General features: G+C 36.6%; 1 protein-coding gene across 5 annotated transcripts in view; it reads right to left on the bottom strand.

Annotated features, from left to right (window-relative positions):
* Positions 1-351: 351 nt before the first annotated feature.
* C11H12orf4 (chromosome 11 C12orf4 homolog) overlaps positions 352-21,127 on the bottom strand; it is a 51,471-nt gene continuing 30,695 nt past the window's right edge. For all 5 annotated transcript variants that reach the window (XM_025403526.1, XM_025403524.1, XM_025403525.1 and 2 more), the window contains 5 exons: positions 18,195-18,269; positions 13,011-13,213; positions 3,800-3,857; positions 3,149-3,216; positions 352-2,530 (listed from right to left, as the gene is read on the bottom strand). In XM_025403526.1, coding sequence (XP_025259311.1) covers positions 2,438-2,530; positions 3,149-3,216; positions 3,800-3,857; positions 13,011-13,213; positions 18,195-18,269 — 497 coding nt within the window. In that variant the 3' untranslated portion in view covers positions 352-2,437. The remainder of the gene's footprint in view (positions 2,531-3,148; positions 3,217-3,799; positions 3,858-13,010; positions 13,214-18,194; positions 18,270-21,127) is intronic.

Below are 21,127 nucleotides of genomic sequence, written 5' to 3'. Positions count from 1 at the left end.
TAACTGTTTATACAAATAGAAAACTTCTAACTCACAATCCTCACCAATGCCAATGTTTGTGCTCATCTCCCCATCTTCAAGGACTCTTGTGGTCAGCTCCTCTCAACTTATTGGCCATTCACCCCGGCCTCCATTCTATTTCTGCTCCTATCTGCGCCTTACTCCGTTGTCCGTTGGTATCTGCAGGAGACTGGTTCCAGACCCCCTGCCAATATCGACATCCCTGGATGCTCCAGTCTCTTATATAAAATGGTGTAGGAATTGCATATAACCTATACACAGCTTCCCATATACTTCATCTATACATTACTTATACCAAACATAAGGTAAATGCCACATAAACAGATGTTATATTGTATTTTTAAAATTTTTATTGTTGTATTATTGTCATTTTTCAGAATATTTTCCATCCACAGTTGGTTGAACAGAGAGCCACCTATACCTAGAATGCTGTCTCAGCCTAAGGTACCTTCTTCACATCATTCATGAAGTGCTTGAAACCACTCCCGGCCAAGAAGCCCTTTAGAACACTCAGAAAAAGATCCTTGTCTCATAATTCTTGGTCCAAATACAGAACTCCAGACTCCTCAATTACTGCATCACTAAAATTCCCACCATTTAAGTGCATATAATTAGCTTTTAAAATTATATATTTATTATTAGCTTGGTGTTTGTGTGTTTCCATCAGTGGCAACACCGTAAACATGATTTTTCCAATTTTAATACTTCTATAACACAGTTGCCTGTGAAAAACGGACATTGGATAAATTTATCCTGATTTCATATGCCAGATAGTACCTTTACACAGCCCTCAGTTAAAGCCACCAGTTTATAAGTAACTTAGTAGAATAGCCTAGCAGTGACAAAGGAAGAGTTGGGCAGCAGCATCCAACAAACATCCGTGAATGAAACTTCGCTCCTCCATTCTGATACCTCGGCTGCACTGATCTACCACTCTCCTGGTTTCTGCCTCTGTCTTCCCTGCTTTGCATTAGAATCAGTCTCAGTGGTAACAGTGGTGCCTGAAAGACAATTTCTCCAAGAGAACTGTATAGGCTCGAAGGGCGGAACACCTGCCTTCTTGGCAGAATCGCCAGGCTCCCTGACAAATAATCTGGAGAATTTTAGGGTCTAATGGACATCCTGCTGGAGTGGGTGTTCTCCTTAGGGTTGTCTTTAGTGTTGTTACTCGGACACACCTTCCCTTGAGTAGAAAGTTAAGACACATTCTGTTACAGGAAAGCACTCTGCTCGCCAACAGTGTTTCTATAATAGTTATTACATTGAGGCATATTAATGAAGGACATTTTGTTTCTTGTCATCAAGACATGCCATCTTATGACACCAAATGCCCTCCATTTCATTCTTGTGGCCAGTTACAATATCCACACAACTTGGAATTGATGAAACTATTGCTTTTCTAAACACCCGTGTGCTTTTGTAAATGCCTTTGTTTAATGGAGTTGCCACTCATAGAAAATATGTTATAGATGGGACAAATATATGACATGCAACACCTGAGAAAGTCGTGCTGTAAGGAAAAGGAATGGAAAAGGAGGGGAAATAGAGAAGAGGCAGAAATGGGGATACATTTATCCGCAAAGAAATGCAAGAGGTAGAAGAGTGGTTAAGCAAGCTGAGAACACAGGGAGGACAGAAATATAAAAATGATCTTCCTTGTCTCTTTGTCACAATGTTGATGAGCACTAAAATACTGCCAGGGGCTGGTTTAATCTTGACACCAAGCTTGCAAAAAAGAACACTATTTCTCAGTCCATGAAATGTTATCAACACGCAAATGCAAGGTCACAGAGGGAGGATGAGAGAGACGGAAAAAATCCGAAACGTCTTCTGACTCTAACTTGTACATCCTTAGAAGGAGTAGATTAAAAGGAGGGTTCTGAAACACGAGAGTTTAAAAGAATAAGCACATTTGTCTCATACATTTGTGTTTCTATAAAAAGATTTTCACAGGAAATTTGTACTTGCAATGTATATTTCAGTGCTTTTAAATTTTGTTTTGGCAAATAAAGTAAAAGGAAGATTTTATCTGCATGTTTAATTAAGGCTTGCACCTGATATGAGTCAAGCCTTCTGAAAAAGTCAAATGCCTCCATGTAAATATAATCAAGCTTCCTTTTGCAAGTATCCATGTGTGATAAATACAAAGTTTTAGATTACTAATATTCACAGGTAACATGGAGAAGAAAAAAAAGAGAAATTCATAAAGAAACTTTAAGTGTTTAAGTTAGGGGTTGATCACTAGTTTGTGCAGTATATAAATTTTTGGAATGGTTTCACAGACATGTATCTTGATTTGTGGATTCAGTTGCAGGTTCTCTTTCTGGGCATCTTTTGCTTGACAGATTCCCAGCATAGCACAAGTTCCTGGAGAGTTGAACAATCATCTCCTGCCAGCATGTCAATCTATAAGGGTTTAGTGCTTGGATGTCAGAGTGAGTGTTGATGATACTCGGAAAATCTGGGGAAGCATGTTACTAAGTTGATAAAACATTTCTTCAGAAATACTCTGTAAGAGGAAAAAATAATAATTGCACTTGTCAAATCATTGATTTTTAAAATAATTTTAGAAGTATTTTAAAATATGGACCTAGTTCTACAAGGAATATGTGAGTGCAATATGTGAAAATTATCTTTCATGACTGATATAACTGCATGGCTATGGACAAGGGCTGGTTTTCTGGCTCCATCTTCTGAGAACTTATGTCCTTTCTGTCAAATAGTAAGTTTGAGTAATAGAAAAACCTCTCTGTAACACTAGTGTAATCAGTAATATAAAACCACTGATTTTGCTAAGTTCTTCACAGAATACAGAATCATTATCGCTAATGTCCTTATTTAAGAACCCTTTATAATCTATATAATACGAATGTGGAGAAAAACAAAGGAATGATGAGTCAAGTTTTGTTTAGGGGTTAAACAACAAATCCCTTGAGTGGTAGATGCTGATATCTTTGACAATAAACTAAGTGCCTTTATCACATCCAAATACTTCTCTCCTTAAAAAACAGAAAGCGATTCGTATTTTATGTTATATTTAGGATTTTAGGGCAGGGTGCCTAGCTCTATCTGTGAGAAATCTAATAAAAGAGATTAAATTGGGGTGAGATCTATTCAGATAACATACCTGTGGTACTAGAAACTGCACTGTCCTAGAAATTCCTCCATCCCATGAAGCCATTTCCATCATGAAACCTAAAATAGAAAAACAGATGTTGCTGCACTACAAGTTCCGGCCTTCAAACCTACCCGTCGCTTACTGAAATTAACTGAATTTTCATTGTGGGGCTTCATGGCTTGACTTTTTAGGGAGCCATTTGCCTGTAGGATAGGCTACGCCTAAAGGACAAACAAATGTTTGCAATCCCTAATTCTTCGTGCCAGAGAGGTTTAACAGTTTTGTCAACATGCTCTTATTTATGATTTCTCCAATCCAATTTAGTCTCCATACAATGAAGCCAAGACAGCTTATTAAAAGTTAATAAATATGTGGCTCGAGTTTTTTCTTTTTAAGAGAATAAAGGTAATAGCAAGCTAGCAGCAGAACAAAATCTAATTAATGTCCAAATAGCCTTGTATTTCAAAGGGGCTGGAGACTTATTTTGTGACTAGAAAAATAAAACTAAAAAAGCCTATTATGAAATATTTACTTGCTAAACTATCTAACGGAAGCAATAGATGACAGGGGTATCTTTCACTTCTTTCTTCTGGGTTGCTCAACTTTCCATATTTGGGAGGAAATACAGGTGGTGGTTGTCAGAGATAAGATCATGCTCACCTTTGACACACTTGAACACAAGTTCTGCTCTCCTTAAGCACCAGGGTATAGTCATTTCCTAAAAACAGAAATAAAACATAAGATATGTTTTTAATAGACCTTTGTATAAAAAATAAAGTCAGATCTTTATTTATCTATAATGTTGATCATCCACGTTGTGAACAGATTTAGGCAACTGTTTGCTAATCCCAACTGGATTTCCTCTAGTTTTTAGGCATGCAGCTTCTTCCGGCTGTAAGACTATACTTGTGGAATACAAACTAATTTGGTTAGCCCCATAAATAATTTTAAAAAATCCTTAATTTTTCTGGATAATTCTAAAGACAAATATAAATGACATAGGAACTCTACCTACTAACCTCAATGTTAGCATGAATAATTATATTACATTGTATATTTGCATAAGCAATAAAATATTTTTACTGTATAATACATTATTATAAATGAGTGGAAATAAACAAATGCCCCATCCCAGCCACCTAACAAAACAAATGCATTCATTTTTCTACGTTCCTTTCTAATCTTCAGTCAAATATGGATGTGTCACTGCCAGTCTATAACCAAAACATTGGTAATTTTCCAGAGTATGATTAGCATGTATACCATTTAAAAATCTATTCCTCTTCACAAACACCAGAATTGGTTTTCCCTGTCTTCATAATCATAACTATAAAACATGTAGATTATTTCATTATTGTGATTATCAAACTTTGTGGATCTCAGGATCTTTTGCGCTCTTAAATATTAGCCTGGTGCAACGGTGCACATTTGTAGTCCCAGCCACTTGGGAGGTTGAAGCAGGAGGATTGCTTGAGCCCAAGGGTTCAAGTCCACCTGGGCAACATAGTGAGACCCCCGCTCTAAAATAATTTTTTAAAAAATTACTGAGGACACCAAAGAGTTTTTCTTTATGTAGATTATATCTCTTGATATTTATTGCATTAGGAATTAAAACTAAGAAAACATGAATTTAAAAACAATAAACCCATTCATGTTAATATAAATAACATTTTAATGAAAAATAACTATTTTCCAAAACAAAAAAAAAATTTAGTAAGTGTAATAATGTTTTAAATTTCTGCAAATCTCATTAAAGCCTAGCCTATCAGAAGACATCTGAATTCTTATATCTGTCTCTGCATTCAATCTGTTATATTATCACACAGCACGTAGCTTCTGAAAAACTCACTGGACACACGTGCAAGAATAAGAATAAAAAAGGCAAATGATGTCTTCCTTACCAACTACTCAGTCTTTCATCTTTTGTAAGCAGGCTTCCACCCCATCACTCAACTGGAAATTCTTTTTTTTTTTTTTTTTTTTTGAGACAGAGTCTCATTCTGTCGTCCAGGCTGGAGCACAGTGGCGCGATCTCGGCTCACTGCAAGCTCCGCCTCCCGGGTTCACGTCATTCTCCTGCCTCAGCCTCCCGAGTAGCTGGGACTACAGGCGCCCGCCACCGCACCCAGCTAATTTTTTTTTTATACTTTTAGTAGAGACGGGGTTTCACCGTGTTAGCCAGGATTGTCTCGATCTCCTGACCTTGTGATCCACCTGCCTCGGCCTCCCAAAGTGCTGGGATTACAGGCGTGAGCCACAGCGCCCGGCTGGAAATTCTTTATGTTAGATCATCAATGATTATCAATTACCAAACCTTTTCTCAGTCTTCTTCTAATTGCTGTTGACTTATTGCTGTAATTCACATACCTTGTGACCACTCCTTTTCTTCATGACATTTTCCCCCTCCTCTGCCCCGGGGCTGATGATCAAATTATTCCAGTTCTTCACCGATCTCTCAAGGTCTTTGTGACCTCATGGCTACTTACCGCTATGGCTTCCTATCTAGTGTCCTGAATTCTAGGGTTTCCCCTCTAAACCACTAATTTTGGCTATCTGAAGTACATTTCTGATCATATTATACTCCTGTTTTAAGCACTTACAATTGCTTCCTACTGTCTCACACATAATATGTAAGCCTTTCTTTTACTATTTAAGGCTACATACTTTAAAGCCAAAGCTACTTTAAGCTTCTGTGACTTTTAAATTTTTAAAAATGAAGGTTGCATTCAAGTATATCTGCTCACATTTGCCTAAACATGGTCTACAGTGCCTGTCACCCACTTCCCTCCATTCTTCCTCAATCTGTTTCTTCTACCCACAATGCCCTTCTCAGTAATTCCATCTACTGAACCTGATCTTCATTCTTCAATGTTCAGCTTAATTGCCATCTCCTCCATACAGTATTTCTTATTTTCCCAGCTACAAATATGTCTCCGTTTTCTGAACTCCCAAAGTACTTTACTGTTCTTTTATCTCAATGCTCAAATTTTTATCCTGTCGTTTTTGGGGAGAAGGGCAGAGGAACGGGCAGAAGGATGGGATTTATTTCTTTCTCTTCTTTATTAAGTTGTGTGCTCTCTGAAGGTAGAAGCCACTTTTTATTCACCTTTATTACCCTTACAATGCCTTCTATAATAATGAGCAATACACATGCTCAAAAACATAGGTAGAGTGAATTAGCTTTTATCCATGGACATTTAAAAAGAATGTGACTTTCTCTGAGGCCAGAAATAGGGTTTAATAGGAAGCTACTTTTAAATTTGTGTCCAAGACACTTGGTTTTAAGATTGATTAACAAAAGAGGTGTAGTTTTTTGGTTGGCTAAAAAGTAAAGAATCCTCTTGGGTTAGGTCCTGGAAGCTTCTAAAAATTCACTAGAATTTTCTGATATTCAAGTTTAAGTTATAACACTTTGGCTTCAAAGTTCACAGAAAGAAGAGTATTTCCTTGTAACTGCAAAGGCTGCTGCAAAAGAGCTACAGTGGTCTTATGGAGTACACACATGCATGGAGGGACAAGTGTTTGGTTTTTCTGTCTTACTTCCTCCTGGTGAAAAGTGATGTACAGAGAGAACAAGGTCACAATGTCTACAGTTGGCTGGGCACAGTGGCTCACACCTGTAATCCCAGCACTTTGGGAGGCCAAGGCAGGTGCATCATCTGAGGTTAGGAGTTCGAGACCAGCCTGGCCAACATGGTGAGACCCTGTCTTTACTAAAAATACAAAAATTAGCTGGGCGTGGTGGCGCATGCCTGTAATCTCAGCTACTTGGGAGGCTGAGGCAGAAGAATTGCTTGAACCTGTAAGGCGGAGGTTGCAGTGAGCCGAGATCACACCACTATACTCCAGCCTGGGTGACAGAGTAAGACTCCATCTTAAATAAATAAATAAATAAATGTATGTATGTATGTCTGCAGCTACAGAGCAATGCTGATGGCTCTGAAAACTATAATAATAATGTCTTATGTTTACATGAAACTTTACAATATACATAATCTCACAAAAATAACCTTTATAAATTAAAAAAAAAAAGATGCTCAGAGAAGTACAGTGAATTGCTCAAGGTCATGTGACAGCCTGAGGCTTGAATTTTCATTTTCTTAATAGCATCTTTTGATGACCTAAAGTTTTGAATTTTAAAATATAATTTATTACATTCTTTTTTTAATGGCTTATGCCTTTGTGGCCTAACAAATTTTAACCAGCTTAACCTGACGTCATCAGGATTTTATGTTTTCCTCTAGAAGCTTTATAATATTAGCTCTTTTGTTGAGGTCTAATCCATTTTAAATTAATTTTTATATATGATATAATGTAAGGGTTAAGACTGTTTTCTATATGAATATCCAGTTGTTTCAACAACACTGAAAAGATTATCCTTTCTCCCACTGCATTGCCTTGGCATCTTTGCTGGAAATCAAATGACCATATATGTATGGATTTATGTCTGGATGCTTTATTCTGTTTTCTGATCCACAGTCTATTCTTTTGCCAATATCACATTGCATTGATTACTGTAACTTTATGGCAAGTTTTGAAATTAGTTAGTGTAAGTTCTTTAACTTTGTTATTTTTCAAAATTGTTTTGGCTGTTTCAAGTCCTGTGCATTTCCATATACCTTTTAGAATTAGCTTGTCAAAATCTCAAAATTACCTTGTAAGAATTCCAATTGGGATTTAAATCTATAGATCAATTTTAGAACTATTATCTTGACAATATTGAGTCTTCCAATCCATGAACACAGTATATATTTCCATTTATTTAGGTCTTTTAAAATTTCTCTCAGCATGTTTTATAGTTGCCAGGTCACTTTTCATAAAATCTTTTTACTTGAAGGCATTTTAAGCTTGTTTTCAGTTCTTTAAACACAGTAATCAACTATTGTATGGTCTGTGTTTTATAATTCCAGTGCTAAAAGTCTTTGTGCATCTGTTTCTATGTTCAGTTGTTTCTGCTGATTCTCATTCATGGTATCTAATTTCATTAAGGACCTACGTATTCACTTATGTTAAACATTTTATTCAAGAACCCATATGTAGGAATAAATACTATTGTATAACTGAGTATTTGTATCATCTTAAAATATTACTCTAAAACCAATCATTTTTTGAAATACTATGACAGTAATTAGAATCAAGGAATTAGTACTATTTATACTGGTTTAATGAAGCACTCATTTTTAAATATAAAAAAGCATTTTCTGACAGTAACTTGTCTTATAATCTAGAATTTACTGACATCTATGATTAGCCTTGAATTATTTCAGGCTAAGGTCAAGTCTAAACACCACTAGTCACATGAGGACAACTAATGTGAACTCTAAGCATAGAGTTTATTGAAGGGCTAGTTTTGAACACCAACAAATAGAATACATATTATTCCAATGCATTAAAATCAGGATACTAATGGCAATAATGAAAGATTGTAACACAAGTTAAAACAGGGATGGGTTAAATGGTATGACCAAAAGTAGGTAGGGGAAAAGTAATCAAGTTCATTGTCCTACTTGTCCAAAGATCATCACATTTTCCTCATTAATACCCTGCTTTCTTGCTTTTTGTATATGTGGGGTTAATAGCATGGTCTAGAGCAAGTATTTGTGATACAAATTAAGAACTTCACACTTTTCAGAATGGTGTGAATTAATGACAGAGTTTCATCAATGCTATTTAGAGAATATACCAAAATACCAACCTGTGACAGGACCCCAGCAAATCTTTGAAGTGATGGACACATTTTAAAAATAAATTTAATTCTCAGATGATATAAACTCCATATTCAGTATACTTGAACTTAATGACACTTAGCAGCGTATGACTCTAAGAGGAAACTAGACAGCTACCTGTATATGCATGTGCACGCACACACACCCAACCGCCCCCCAACACACGTCTGAGTTGCTTCCAATCTTCCAGGTCCCTCCATAGAGACTCCACCGTAAGTTTAAGATAGATGCTTGCAAGAGTTTTTTAATCCTGTCATTTTGTCTCTGACTAAAACCAGCACCAAAAAGAATGGTTTTGGGTACTTAGAAAAGGTAAACTGTAAGCTTTAGAATTCAATCACGTCATGACGAGAATGACTTATTGAATGCCATCATGAGTTGTGGTCAGCAGTTTCACAAGGAGCTCACTTCTGGAAACAAATCTTAGTATATATGATACAGTAGATGGTATAGACAACATAGTGGGCCAGGTAACAGTACAGAAAGTTTTCGATCGTAAGTTCTAAATAATGGAAAAGTGACTAAATCATAGTGACATGCCTGTGAGAATGCACTGTTAGAGAAATCCAATGAAGCTGGAAGGCTCATGTGAAACATTATAGACTTTATAACTGGCCACAAATTGGGCCCTACTGTCACACTCTAGATGACAAGTGCACAGAAGAGATTCTACACCTACGAACATGAACTTAAAATTTCAGTTCTGACTACAACTGAGACAACGCCTTCTGTCTAAAGCTCATGGTTACTCAACTTGAATCCTCTCATTAGGGTAAGGCTGAACTGCAGAGTTAGCCAGTATGTTCTTTTAAGTCTTCACTGTATGTCTTGGAATTTAGATATAAGAATTATCATCTGAGTTTATGCACCAATGGGGAATATTCCACGATTATTCTTTACTTCTCAAGTATGTGCCTCTGAGGTACTTGAAACACCTGTGTTAATAAGTTTCACAACCCTTATCAGAAGATGAGAAATAGTTTGGCTTTATTCAATATAACAGCATAGGTATAACTACTTTGAAGAACTATTTGGCAGATCTACCAAAGTTAAACATAAACATACCCTGAGACCTAACAATTCTATCCCTAAGTATATTCTCAACAGTAGTGTCAAAAGATGTCTATTGGAATGTTCATAGCAATACTACTCATAATAATAAAAATCTGGAAAAACTACCCAATTGTCCATAAATAGAATGTATAAATAACTGTGGTCTAGTCACACAATGAAACAATAAAAAACAACAACAGTGAACAATCTATAACCATGCACAATATTATAGACAGATCTCACAAACATAATACTGAATGAAAGAAGCCAGATATAAGATAAACAGCAGAAGCAAGCCCAACTAATCCATAATTTTCGGGATGAAAACAGTGGCTACCCTTGAGGAGGGAGTGTGGGTTAAGTGACTGAAAGGGAGGTGGCTGCTGGGGTGCTGGTCATGTTCTGTTTCATCATCTGCATATTTGTTATATATGGGTGTTCAGTCTACGAAGAGTTGAGCTGTATACCTATGTGTACCTTTCTATATGTGTGTTATACTCCAATATAAAAGTTAAAAACAACAAAATCTTCATTAGTAACAACAGTTACAAAACTAAACAATTTGGTAAGCCCCAAATTATTCAACAAGTTAACAGCAAAAATAAAAGCAAGTTGAGAATTCAATATTCTTGCTTTGTAGCTTCATTCCATAAGACTGACTCCAATAAGACAGTATCTTGAGATCACAAAGATCTATTGAGATAAAACGGATAGTATGTCTTTCTTCTTGCTGATAGGTTATTTTTCCTTTATCCTTTTTAAACTGCAATTAATTTCTATAGCTCTTTTATCTGACATAGGACATGGGCTATTTCAGTCATCTTCATTTTCTTGCAACTTCTAACAACTCTGTTAGAAGAGGAAAATGACACCTGAAAATGCTTTGGGATCCTTGCACCAAAGCAAAAACAAGTATTACCTCTATATCCTGTCTAGTGTCTGAGTTTATAAACTTCTTGACCTGAATGGATGTTTAAATACAACAAATGGGAGAATCATAGCTCAATATACTTTTGTGAATTAAATTGGACACTTTGGAAACAAACTTAATGTTCTGCAGCTGGCCTTCCCAATTTAAAACATGTAACTTTTGTAACATTGTGGGAGAGGGAATGCTAGTAGTATCAGATGTCTGGAAGTAAATCTGAACTTAGTGACTTTTGGAAACACTGTTTTTGAGGTTGTTTCCCACCTACATAAAACCATATTTATAAACTGGTTAACCAGGAGTCCAGCTGCAGGAATGTTTGGATGAATTCCTTGTGGTAAGAATTCATCATAAACTTTGTTGCTCCCAAAGACCCTTTTATAGATAAACTAGTTAGTGATGATGATTTAACAATAGCTAAAAATTCCTGATGGAACTAAAACTTCATAAAGCTATGGTGGGGAAAAAAATGTTTGTCCATCTCTCTTGATATCATATTAGGTATGACTGAGGCTACAGAAGTGAATGGAATGAGAAATTAGTAAGTCTGATGAAGCTTTCATAGGACAGTGCCAGGATTCTCCTAATCCAAACAACAAAGTGCCTGGTAAAAATATACCAGCATAGATTATAAATGGGAAGTCATTTAAAATCACCCTGTCTCGGAAGGACAAGAATTATTTTTTTGTGTTTATATAGAAGCAGACCCCAACCTTTCTGGCTCCAGGAACCAGTTTCACGGAAGACAATTTTTCCACAGACTGGAGTTGCGGGTGAGGGTGGGGACAGCAGGGATGGTTTCAGGATGAAACTGATCCACCTCAGATCATCGGGCATTAGATTCTCACAAGGAGCACGCAACCTAGCTCCCTCGCACACGCAGTTCACAATAGGGTTCACGTTCCTATGACAATGTAATGTGGCTGCTGATCTGACAGGAGTCAGAGGTCAGGCAGTGATGCTCGCCCTTTGACGCTCACCTGCTGTGTGGCAGGTTCTTGGCCTGGCGGTTTGGGACCCCTGTTACACAGGATCCGAAATTTAAAATGAGGCCCCTGTAATATAATGAGTCTAAGTGAGGACTTAGTCTAAAAAGTAAAACATAAAATCTTTTATACTGTCCTTTACAATGTATCATTTTTCTTTTGGTAAACAACTATACATAATCAATAATCAAACTTCCTTCCTGACAATCACCATCTCCACTTCCTAGTCAGCAATTTTTTTAAGAGATACAGTTTCACCATGTTGCTCAGGCTGGTCTTGAACTCTGGGCTAAAACAATCTTCCTGCCTCAGTCCTGGGAGTAGCTGGGACTACAGGTGCCAATTTTGCTTTTCAATAAATGCCTCCTCAAAACAAGTAGGCATAGAGTTGCTGATAGGAGTCCTTATCACCAAGTTGAACACTGGCTCTCCTATGACTTGTCTGGACCTGTTTGGTTTGAGGCTCATTTGTTTCTCCAGACTATGTAAAGTTGAATTTTAGTCTTTGTATTATTTCTACAATGTATGCCTTCTAACCAGTTTCTATGTGGGTGAAGGAAGAAAGAGGAACACCAGTCATGGGAAGAGACTGTTAAAAATTAAATTATAGTACACAACAAAATGGAAGAATGATTATGCTACATCTTAATTGCAGAACTGTATTATCTAAAAAGAACCTTTGAGAAAAATGTTAAACGAAGGCTGGTTTCTTCCTGTCATCTAGCATCTCTTTCCATTACCTATTAATGCACACTCAGAAAATGCAAACTAATTTTCATGGCAGCCTAAGCCAAATATATACGTGTATGTAAATCTATAGTTGAGGCAAAAAAGAAGAAAGGGGTAAGAAGAGGGAAGGGGAGAGGGAAGACAGGGAAGAGGAGGAAAAAAAAGGAGGAGAAAGAGGTGTAGAGGCACATATCTTATCCAAAGCTAAATATTATTTTGATTTTCTAGTCTATTTACTATAGGACAATGCTATAGCTCTCTGAACATAAATGATTAAGGATTACTCACCATTTTGTATTATATGTCACTCAATTCTACTAACCAGATAGGAGATGCAAAAATCCATTAGTTTAAAAAAACGTAAAGTGAATTATTATACAATATTGAGGGTTAAATCAATATTACAATTATGTTAATCATAAAATTCCAGGATTTTTCTATCTGCTTACCTCTGACATATCATGTACCAGCAAGAGAGGAATGCTTATTGTTGTGATGTCATGGGTACAGCAAACTTTGAGTATATTTCGGAGTCCCATAATGGCAGGATCACGAGCAGTGATGTTTCCCGATTTCACATGGTCATCCACACAAAGATGGAAAGCAACATGGATTTCTGAGAGATTCGAATGCCGTGTAATATAAAACTCCCCTGTGAACAAGAAATACAATTATGATTATCAAATGCCTAAGTCACATTCATCAATGGGCTTTATAAATAAGTGTAATTGGCAATCAATGTGCTGAACTAGTGGGGTGTATCATGAACATTTACCGGATTCAGGAATCAACTGTGATTACTGCTCCTTAATTCTCAGAGAGAGGGTAATGAAAATAAGAGACAATAGCCAATTATGCAATAGGCTCATAAATTGGCATGAAGTGACCACCAAGTAGTAAATAAATCAAATAAGTGCTCATCTTTATTTTGATGTAAATGCCTAAAATGTCAAATTGATTAATTAATTAATGTATTTCGAGATGGAGTCTTACTCTGTCACCAGGCTGGAGTGCAGTGGCACAATCTCGGCTCACTGCAACCTCCGACTCCCTGGTTCAAGCAATTCTCCTGCCTCAGCCTCTTGAGTAGCTGGGATTACAGGCACGTGCCACCACACCCAGCTAATTTTTGTATTTTTTTGTAGAGATGGGGTTTCACCATGTTGTCCAGGATGGTCTCCATCTCCTGACCTCATGATCTGCCTGCCTCAGCCTGCCAAAGTGCTGGGATTACAGGCATGGGCCACCACGCCTGGCCTAAAATGTCAAATTTAACATGTAAGAAAGGTTACTTCTTGTGTCTAGGCCCTAAATCTGCTCTTCCTCATCTCAACTTATGAGACCAATCTGTCCAGTTAGTTGCCCGGGACAGAAAGATAGGTGTCCCTAATTCCTGTGCTTTCCCTGAATGCCTAACACCTCATCCACAATCCAACCTACCACCAACTATTTTCAGTTCTATCTCCAGAATAGCCCACATCTGAGTATTCCACTTTTATTGGTGTCACCCCAGTTCATGCTACTGTAATTTCTCACCTAGGTTTTTGTAATATTCTCTTAATTGATCTCCTTACTCCCTGCTTGTCCACCTACAAACCAATTCTTCATGCAGCTATGACTTAAATATGTATCATATCCCTCCCCTACTTAAAATCCATACTCTTTATCATGGTCTAGAACAACGGTCCCCCATGGATGGCACCGTCCATCACCTGGTAGGAACCAGGCTGCACAGCAGGAGGTGAGCGCCAGCAAGGAAGTGAAGCTTCATCTGTATTTACAGCCACTCCTCACTGCTCACATTACAGCCTGAGCTCCACCTCGTGTCCGATCAGTGGCGGCATTAGATTCTCACCGGAGCATGAACCCTACTGTGAACTGCGCATGTGAGGGATCTAGCTTACGTGCTCCTTACGAGATTCTAATGCCTGATGATCTGTCATTGTCTCCCATCAACCCCAGATGGGATCATCCAGTTGCAGGAAAACAAGCTCAGGGGTCCCACAGATTCTACATTACAGTGACTTGGGTGATTATTTCATTATATATTGCAATGTAATAATAATATAAATAAAGTACACAATAAATGTAATGCACTTCAATCATCCTCAAACCTCCCCAATCCCCGGTCTGTGGAAAAACTGTCTTCCATGAAACCGGTCCCCGGTGCCGGTGCCAAAAAGGCTGGGGACCACTAGTCTAGCAGGCCAAGATGACTTGGACCCTGCCTCTCTCTCCAGTATCTTCTTGTCTCACTCCTTCGTCACTCCAGTTACACAAGCTTTTGTTCCGTTCTTCAAACATGCAGAGCTTGTTCCCAATTCAGGGCTGCAGCCTGGAGGGCTTTTCTCCAAGATTCTCACAGGGCTGACTTCTTTTCATCAATCACATCTCAGATCAAAAGTCACCCCCTCAGAAAGGTCTTCCTTGACTATCCTATCTACTAGTGGTCTCCTCCACCCTTTACTCTTTCACCTTATTCAGTTTTATCTTCTTCTTAGCACTGAAATTCTTTTGTGTACGTATTATTTTAAAGAGACCACTGTGTACATGCCATAATTATAGGAGTTTTGTTTATCTTCTTCAGTGTTCTATCTTTAGCAAGTAGAACAGCACCTGGCACGTAGAAGATACTCAATAATTATTTATTGAATGAATATTTTAGGCTGAACGCTGGAGCAGTCTTTCTCAAACATTAAAATCCATGCTTCCTACCATCACTCTTTTTTCTGTGTAGCCCCACAAGCCAAGAAAAATCTCATCAGCTTGTATTTTCTGTAGTTCCTATCAATATAAAGAAATAAAATAGAAAGCATAGGATATGTTCTTACCAATACATATACCTCAGTGGAAATTCTGATAAGTCCTTCTAGGAAAGGTCTGCATATCTCTACTCTCACACTCTTAACCTCTGCCCTCACAAATTCTGCTCGCCCTTGCAGCAACGTCATTATCTCAGGATCTACTTAGAAACATACAGTACACTTAAAATACTTAATATACTTTAGCCCTATGGTTAACATTTCTAGTTACCAGTGTGCATCAGCTGTATCCACAGATGCCTCTGACAGGTCCCAGGCAAAGGTCTTTTATTTTTTATTTTAACTTGAACGAGATAAAGGAATTAGATAAACAGAGAAGGAAATTAAAGAAAGGACAGCAACAGATATATCACAATAAACTGGATAAAGAGAAAGTAAAAAAGAAAATTGGTGAGGAATAGTTTAGTTATAATTTTCTAGGAAGGCAACAAAAGACACAGACTGCTTATCAGAAACTCAGTGGACTATGTGATAAGACAGTATCCTTCTGGCCCAGTACAGTGTATTACCTTCTAAACTGCTACTGATTATTCACAGGATGGAAGTCATAGCTTGAGATATGGGCCATGATCCAGGAGTGTGGCAGGATGACTTAGTGAACAAGTCAGGTGCTCCTAATCCCCAAATTGGCACTGCTTTCTTTGACCTTAAATGACTTGTTTCTTGGCCTAATTTTACCCATTAATAAAATGGGGGCCGTGGGGCTGGCAGTAGTAATCAAATTAATATGCTATAGTAGAAAAAGGACTAGATTGGATGTTAAGAAGATCTGATTTCTAGCACATTGGCTGAGTGATCTTGGGCAAATCAATTCAACTTATTGATCCTCTGTTACTTAGTGTATGAGATGGGGAAAATAATGCTGATTGCTTTCCTTACAAGGTTATGAGAATTAGATGATGTAAACTGGAAATATTTAGATCATTATTAAGTAAACTATAACTGGCTTACAAGTATATAAATAAAACTGTTTTTCTTTGCAATTTAAAAATTAAAATAAGTTTTGATTTAGATTTTTTCATCTCCTGTAAACATCCTGGTTGTGTAGGTATACTTTAACTAAATGGAAATTAATATGCTATTATCTCTAACTGAATACTTTAATATTCCTCTTCTGACTCAGACTTATGATATATCCTCCTGATTTGGTTGTAACACAGAGACAAAGTATACAAATAAGATAGTCCTTGTTATGTTCTGTGATACAAACACTACTAAGGGTCATCAGAGAGAATTCAATCAGAAAGAGGACTGAGAGATTGAATTGCCAGTTGTTCAACAACCTATAGGCTTTTTCCAGAAAAGACTAAGAAAGGGAATACATACAGCAACAAACAGTTATGTTTAAAAAAACCAGACTTCGGTTCTTCCAGAGTAGAAATAAGATTGGCACATTTTAAGAAAGCCACAAAATATGGATGATTTAAATTGTGGATCCATGAAGAGAAATACAATAGATCCTTCATTGAAGGTATTTTTAAACGAAGAGGAGGATGGTTTCCTGTTCCACACAGTGGAGGAAACAACATGTGGTGATTCTAACATTATCCACTAAGGTGGGATAACTGAAGGTGGAAGGAAATTTCGAGGCTGATGACCACAGGCTAACAGACAGGGCCCGACAAGATGGATACCAGAATTGGGTATAATATTTGCTTAGATTAAATGTAATGTGTTCCAACTGAGTGACAGTGGTTTATATACATATACATATATATATATACACATATACATATGTAATGTGACCTACATGTCAAAGATCTGGGGAAAAAATGTGATAAAATTACCTTAAGGGAGAATAAAAGACCATCAAGAGATGGCTATTTCTGAAACTGTAAAATATACCACTTACTTAAAAAATTTTATAAAGTATACAAATAGTCCTTGTTATGCTCTGTGATATAAACACTAAGGGTTATCAGAGTGAATTCAATCAGAAACAGGATTGAGAGACTGAATTTTCAGTTGTTAAACAACATATTTAAGAATAATAAAGGAAATAAAATGGAAAACAGAAAAATGTAAGGGGAAATGAAAATAAAATTCTAAATAAGATGACCCATTTTCTTTATATTTAAGTTCAACTGTTTATATCTCTATGTACTATTGTTTATATTTCACTTGATCTTAGCTATAAGGCTGAGAAGTGTATAGTTAATATTTCAGAGTAAAACTTATTTTTTGGTTTATTTCTTAAGAAACTAAGAAATAATGTATAAGAGAAAATTTGCAATAAAAAACAATAAAACTTATGCAACTTCTTGAGCAATTTTTCTTTTATGGATCTAGAAAAAAGTGAGTACTAGTATAATATTAATAATTAAGTTTTAGGCCAGGCATGGTGGCTCACGCTTGTATTCCCAGCACTTTGGGAGGCTGAGGCAGGTGGATCACTTGAGGTCAGGAGTTCAAGACCAGCCAAGCCAACATGGTGAAACACCATCTCTACAAAAAACACAAAAAAACTAGCTGGGTGTGGTGGCGTGGGCCTGTAGTCCCAGCTACTCAGGAGGCTGAGGCAGGAGAATCGCTTGAACCCAGGTGGCAGAGGTTGCAGAGAGCTGAGATCGCACCACTGTGCTCCAGCCTGGGCAACAGAGCATGGCTTCTCTCAAAACAAACAAAAAAATCAAGTTTAACATTGGAAAACATCTGTGAAAGTGTATTATAGGGGTACAAAGTGTTGTTTCAAAGTGATATAATGACATATACTAAAATCATAGATTTAAAACACAAATTCCTATGGTGTGCATTATAAAACATTTTTTTGGTATAAGAAAACAGTAATTTAAAATAAAAAAAAATACTTACCAGGTAAAACATTTAAATAGTTCCTCTCAGCATTCTTAGTCTTATCATCATTTCCTCCATTTTGGTTTCCAGAATCTATTCATAAGACAATGCAATATGAAAGAACAACATATGAGAATATGTTACTATAACCACTCCCAAAAGAATCACAGCAACAGCAAAAATTCACTAAGGGCATTTATGTGCCAGGCGTTCTGCTACATGCTTTACATGGATGACGTCATTTAATTCTTACAAAATCTCTATAACCACAGCCCTGGGAGGTAAATCCTACTACTATGTCCATTTTATGTATGAGGAGACAGAGGCTTGGATGGGTTAACTAACTTAACCAAGCATGCACAGGTAAGTGGTGGAGCCAGGTCTTGAATTCACATACTCAGATTCTAAGTCCTATGGTATTAACTATGCCAGTATCCTATTTTTCATCTGGGAGGTTCAGGGCACCAAGTTAACCACATATAAAATAACTTCATTAGGTAGTTGTGGTGTGGCCATCTTTATTTTTAGAATCTGAGTCACTGTTGTTGATATAACTTGTTCAGGGTTACAAACAAACGGCTAGTGGGACTAGGAATCACTGTATATTCACCCCATTCCTCAAATTTATTTCTTACCTGATGCTATATACAGTTATAACAGATAGGTGAAACTGTTTCAAATGGAACATTTTTTTTTTCAGATATTTAACAGTTTTTCTTCTTTTTTGAAGGCATGCTATTTCTTAGAAGAATAAATGTTGGTAAAAAAAACATTATGATTGAACATACATTATAAAGATCGAATGCAAATCATTTTACATATATATTTTAATAAAAGAGACATCTGAACTTTATAAGAATTCCATCAGAACTCACATAGGCAAACTGAATATTAGCCTTCATATTAGCTGTCTTTAAGAGGTTGCATATTTATTCCAATTAAAAACTATTTTGGAATCTATTTGGGAATGGCTTTTAGCATCAGAAAATCACATGAAAACAGACCTTCAAACAAGTAAACAGCAAATATCAAAATATTATAATTTTAAAAGAGATCTGAATAAAAGTAACAATATTTTTATCTAGTGACTACTTTGATAAATTGATTTATAACACTGTACTTCATAAATGCACACATTTTATAAATCAAGAGTCAGAGAGATAGAAGGCTCTGATGCTAGAATCCATATTTAATGAATTATCGTTTGTAATACAGAGCCATGTGATTGACAGGCTTTGAATAAATGTCTAATCGTAGCACAGATTATAAGGAACAATAAAGAAGGACTCTAATGTTGTTCACATGGAGTATGAACAAATAGAATCTCTGTTAAGTAAACAAGAGAGAACAGTTCGTAGTCCGTTTCCCTTTCCATATTTTCATGGCAATGCCTTGTTTAGTAATAGCAAGAAGATGGCCAGTTTTATTTTTTTTAAAACGTATATAAAATGTACATAAACATTTTTGGCTTTTTATCATGGACCAAAGAAATACAAAGATGTTAATATAACAACCATAGTAAGAAAAATAATGGAATGTCTTAGAATAAACAATTGCATATCAGGATGTAAACGTGCAGAACAAATACGTAGGTGTGCACAGAAAAAGATGGAGAAGGTATTTTCACAAAGTTCTTCTGTAACAACATGCAGCTTTCTTTAAGAAAGTCTTTTATAAACCTACTTGCATCACTGACTCACTGAAACCACAAAGTAGTTGCTTGAACAAGAACAAAATAAAGTCATGATATACATGCACTGCCTTAGCCATATGTGGTTTAAAAACTTCCTGTCATTGACTGCACACTTTCTATCTCTCATAAATATACTTAGAATCCTCCTCCTCCTTCCACACCTGTCATGATCTCAATCTTCACGCTTTTAGTCACTACTAAGAATAATGTTAAAATGTTTCTGATCACATCATTGCTAGTTTGTATGAGAAGAAGGAAACTATTTTTACGTAATATGGATATGAGTTCTTTTGGCAAGGGTTGATAAAAGTAATAACAACTGGTAGAAGAAGAAGAGGGTATACCAAGATATTCTGAAAGGTTTTGTTAGGATATACTTCTATAGGGATTTTCTAATACTCAGCTGGCTCTGTTATATATAACACATATTGCCACAGCAAACCCTCAACTGCCTTTAGTGGGAATATAAACTGGTAGAAATACTACACAGAGTAATTGCCAATGCTATGAAAATTATGAACTTTAACCTGGGAATTTAGGAATCTCTTCTGTAGATATGCTTACTGCTCACACACATGCACATTTATTCATATGCAAGGTTATTTACCATTACTAGGCATCACTACTTATAATAACAAAAAATAAGGACTAGATCAAATGTCTATTAGTAGGGGACTGATTAATAACAGGATATCCTGCAATGGACTACTATGCAACAGCATAAAAGCATGAGGATGGTCTTTATGGACTGATACGAAATGATCTCCAAGATAAATTACTCGGTGAAAAAGGCAGAGTACAGAATAGTGTTACATAGAAAGCTGCCATTTATGTAAAAAAGGAAAATAAACAAGTACACGCATACACTTGCTTATACATACATAAACATCTGTCTGCAAGGGACATGTGTGATAGCACTGGCTGCCTCTGAAGAGGGAAACTGGATGGCTGGGAACAGAGGGACACTTTCACTGTATGCTCTTTTGTATAGTTTGAATTGTGAATCTTCAGAATGTTTGACCTATTTAAAGAATGATTAAAAACATATAAACCATTCTTTTAAAGTTTATTGAATAGATAAAGAAACTGTAGTGAACCCTAGTCAAGTTATGACTAGATAGCCACATTCTAGCTACAGGAGAAAGGAAAGAATTCTATAATTTCTGGGAGAGAGGAAGATGGGAGAGGGGAACAAAGACCCTTCAGAAAGGTCTTCCTTATACCAAGCAAAGATATAATATCTCTCTGCTACTGTACA

The sequence above is a fragment of the Theropithecus gelada genome, chromosome 11 (genome assembly GCF_003255815.1).
Source record: "Theropithecus gelada isolate Dixy chromosome 11, Tgel_1.0, whole genome shotgun sequence".
Classification (NCBI taxonomy): domain Eukaryota; kingdom Metazoa; phylum Chordata; class Mammalia; order Primates; family Cercopithecidae; genus Theropithecus; species Theropithecus gelada.
This window is presented reverse-complemented; position numbering and strand designations above follow the sequence as displayed.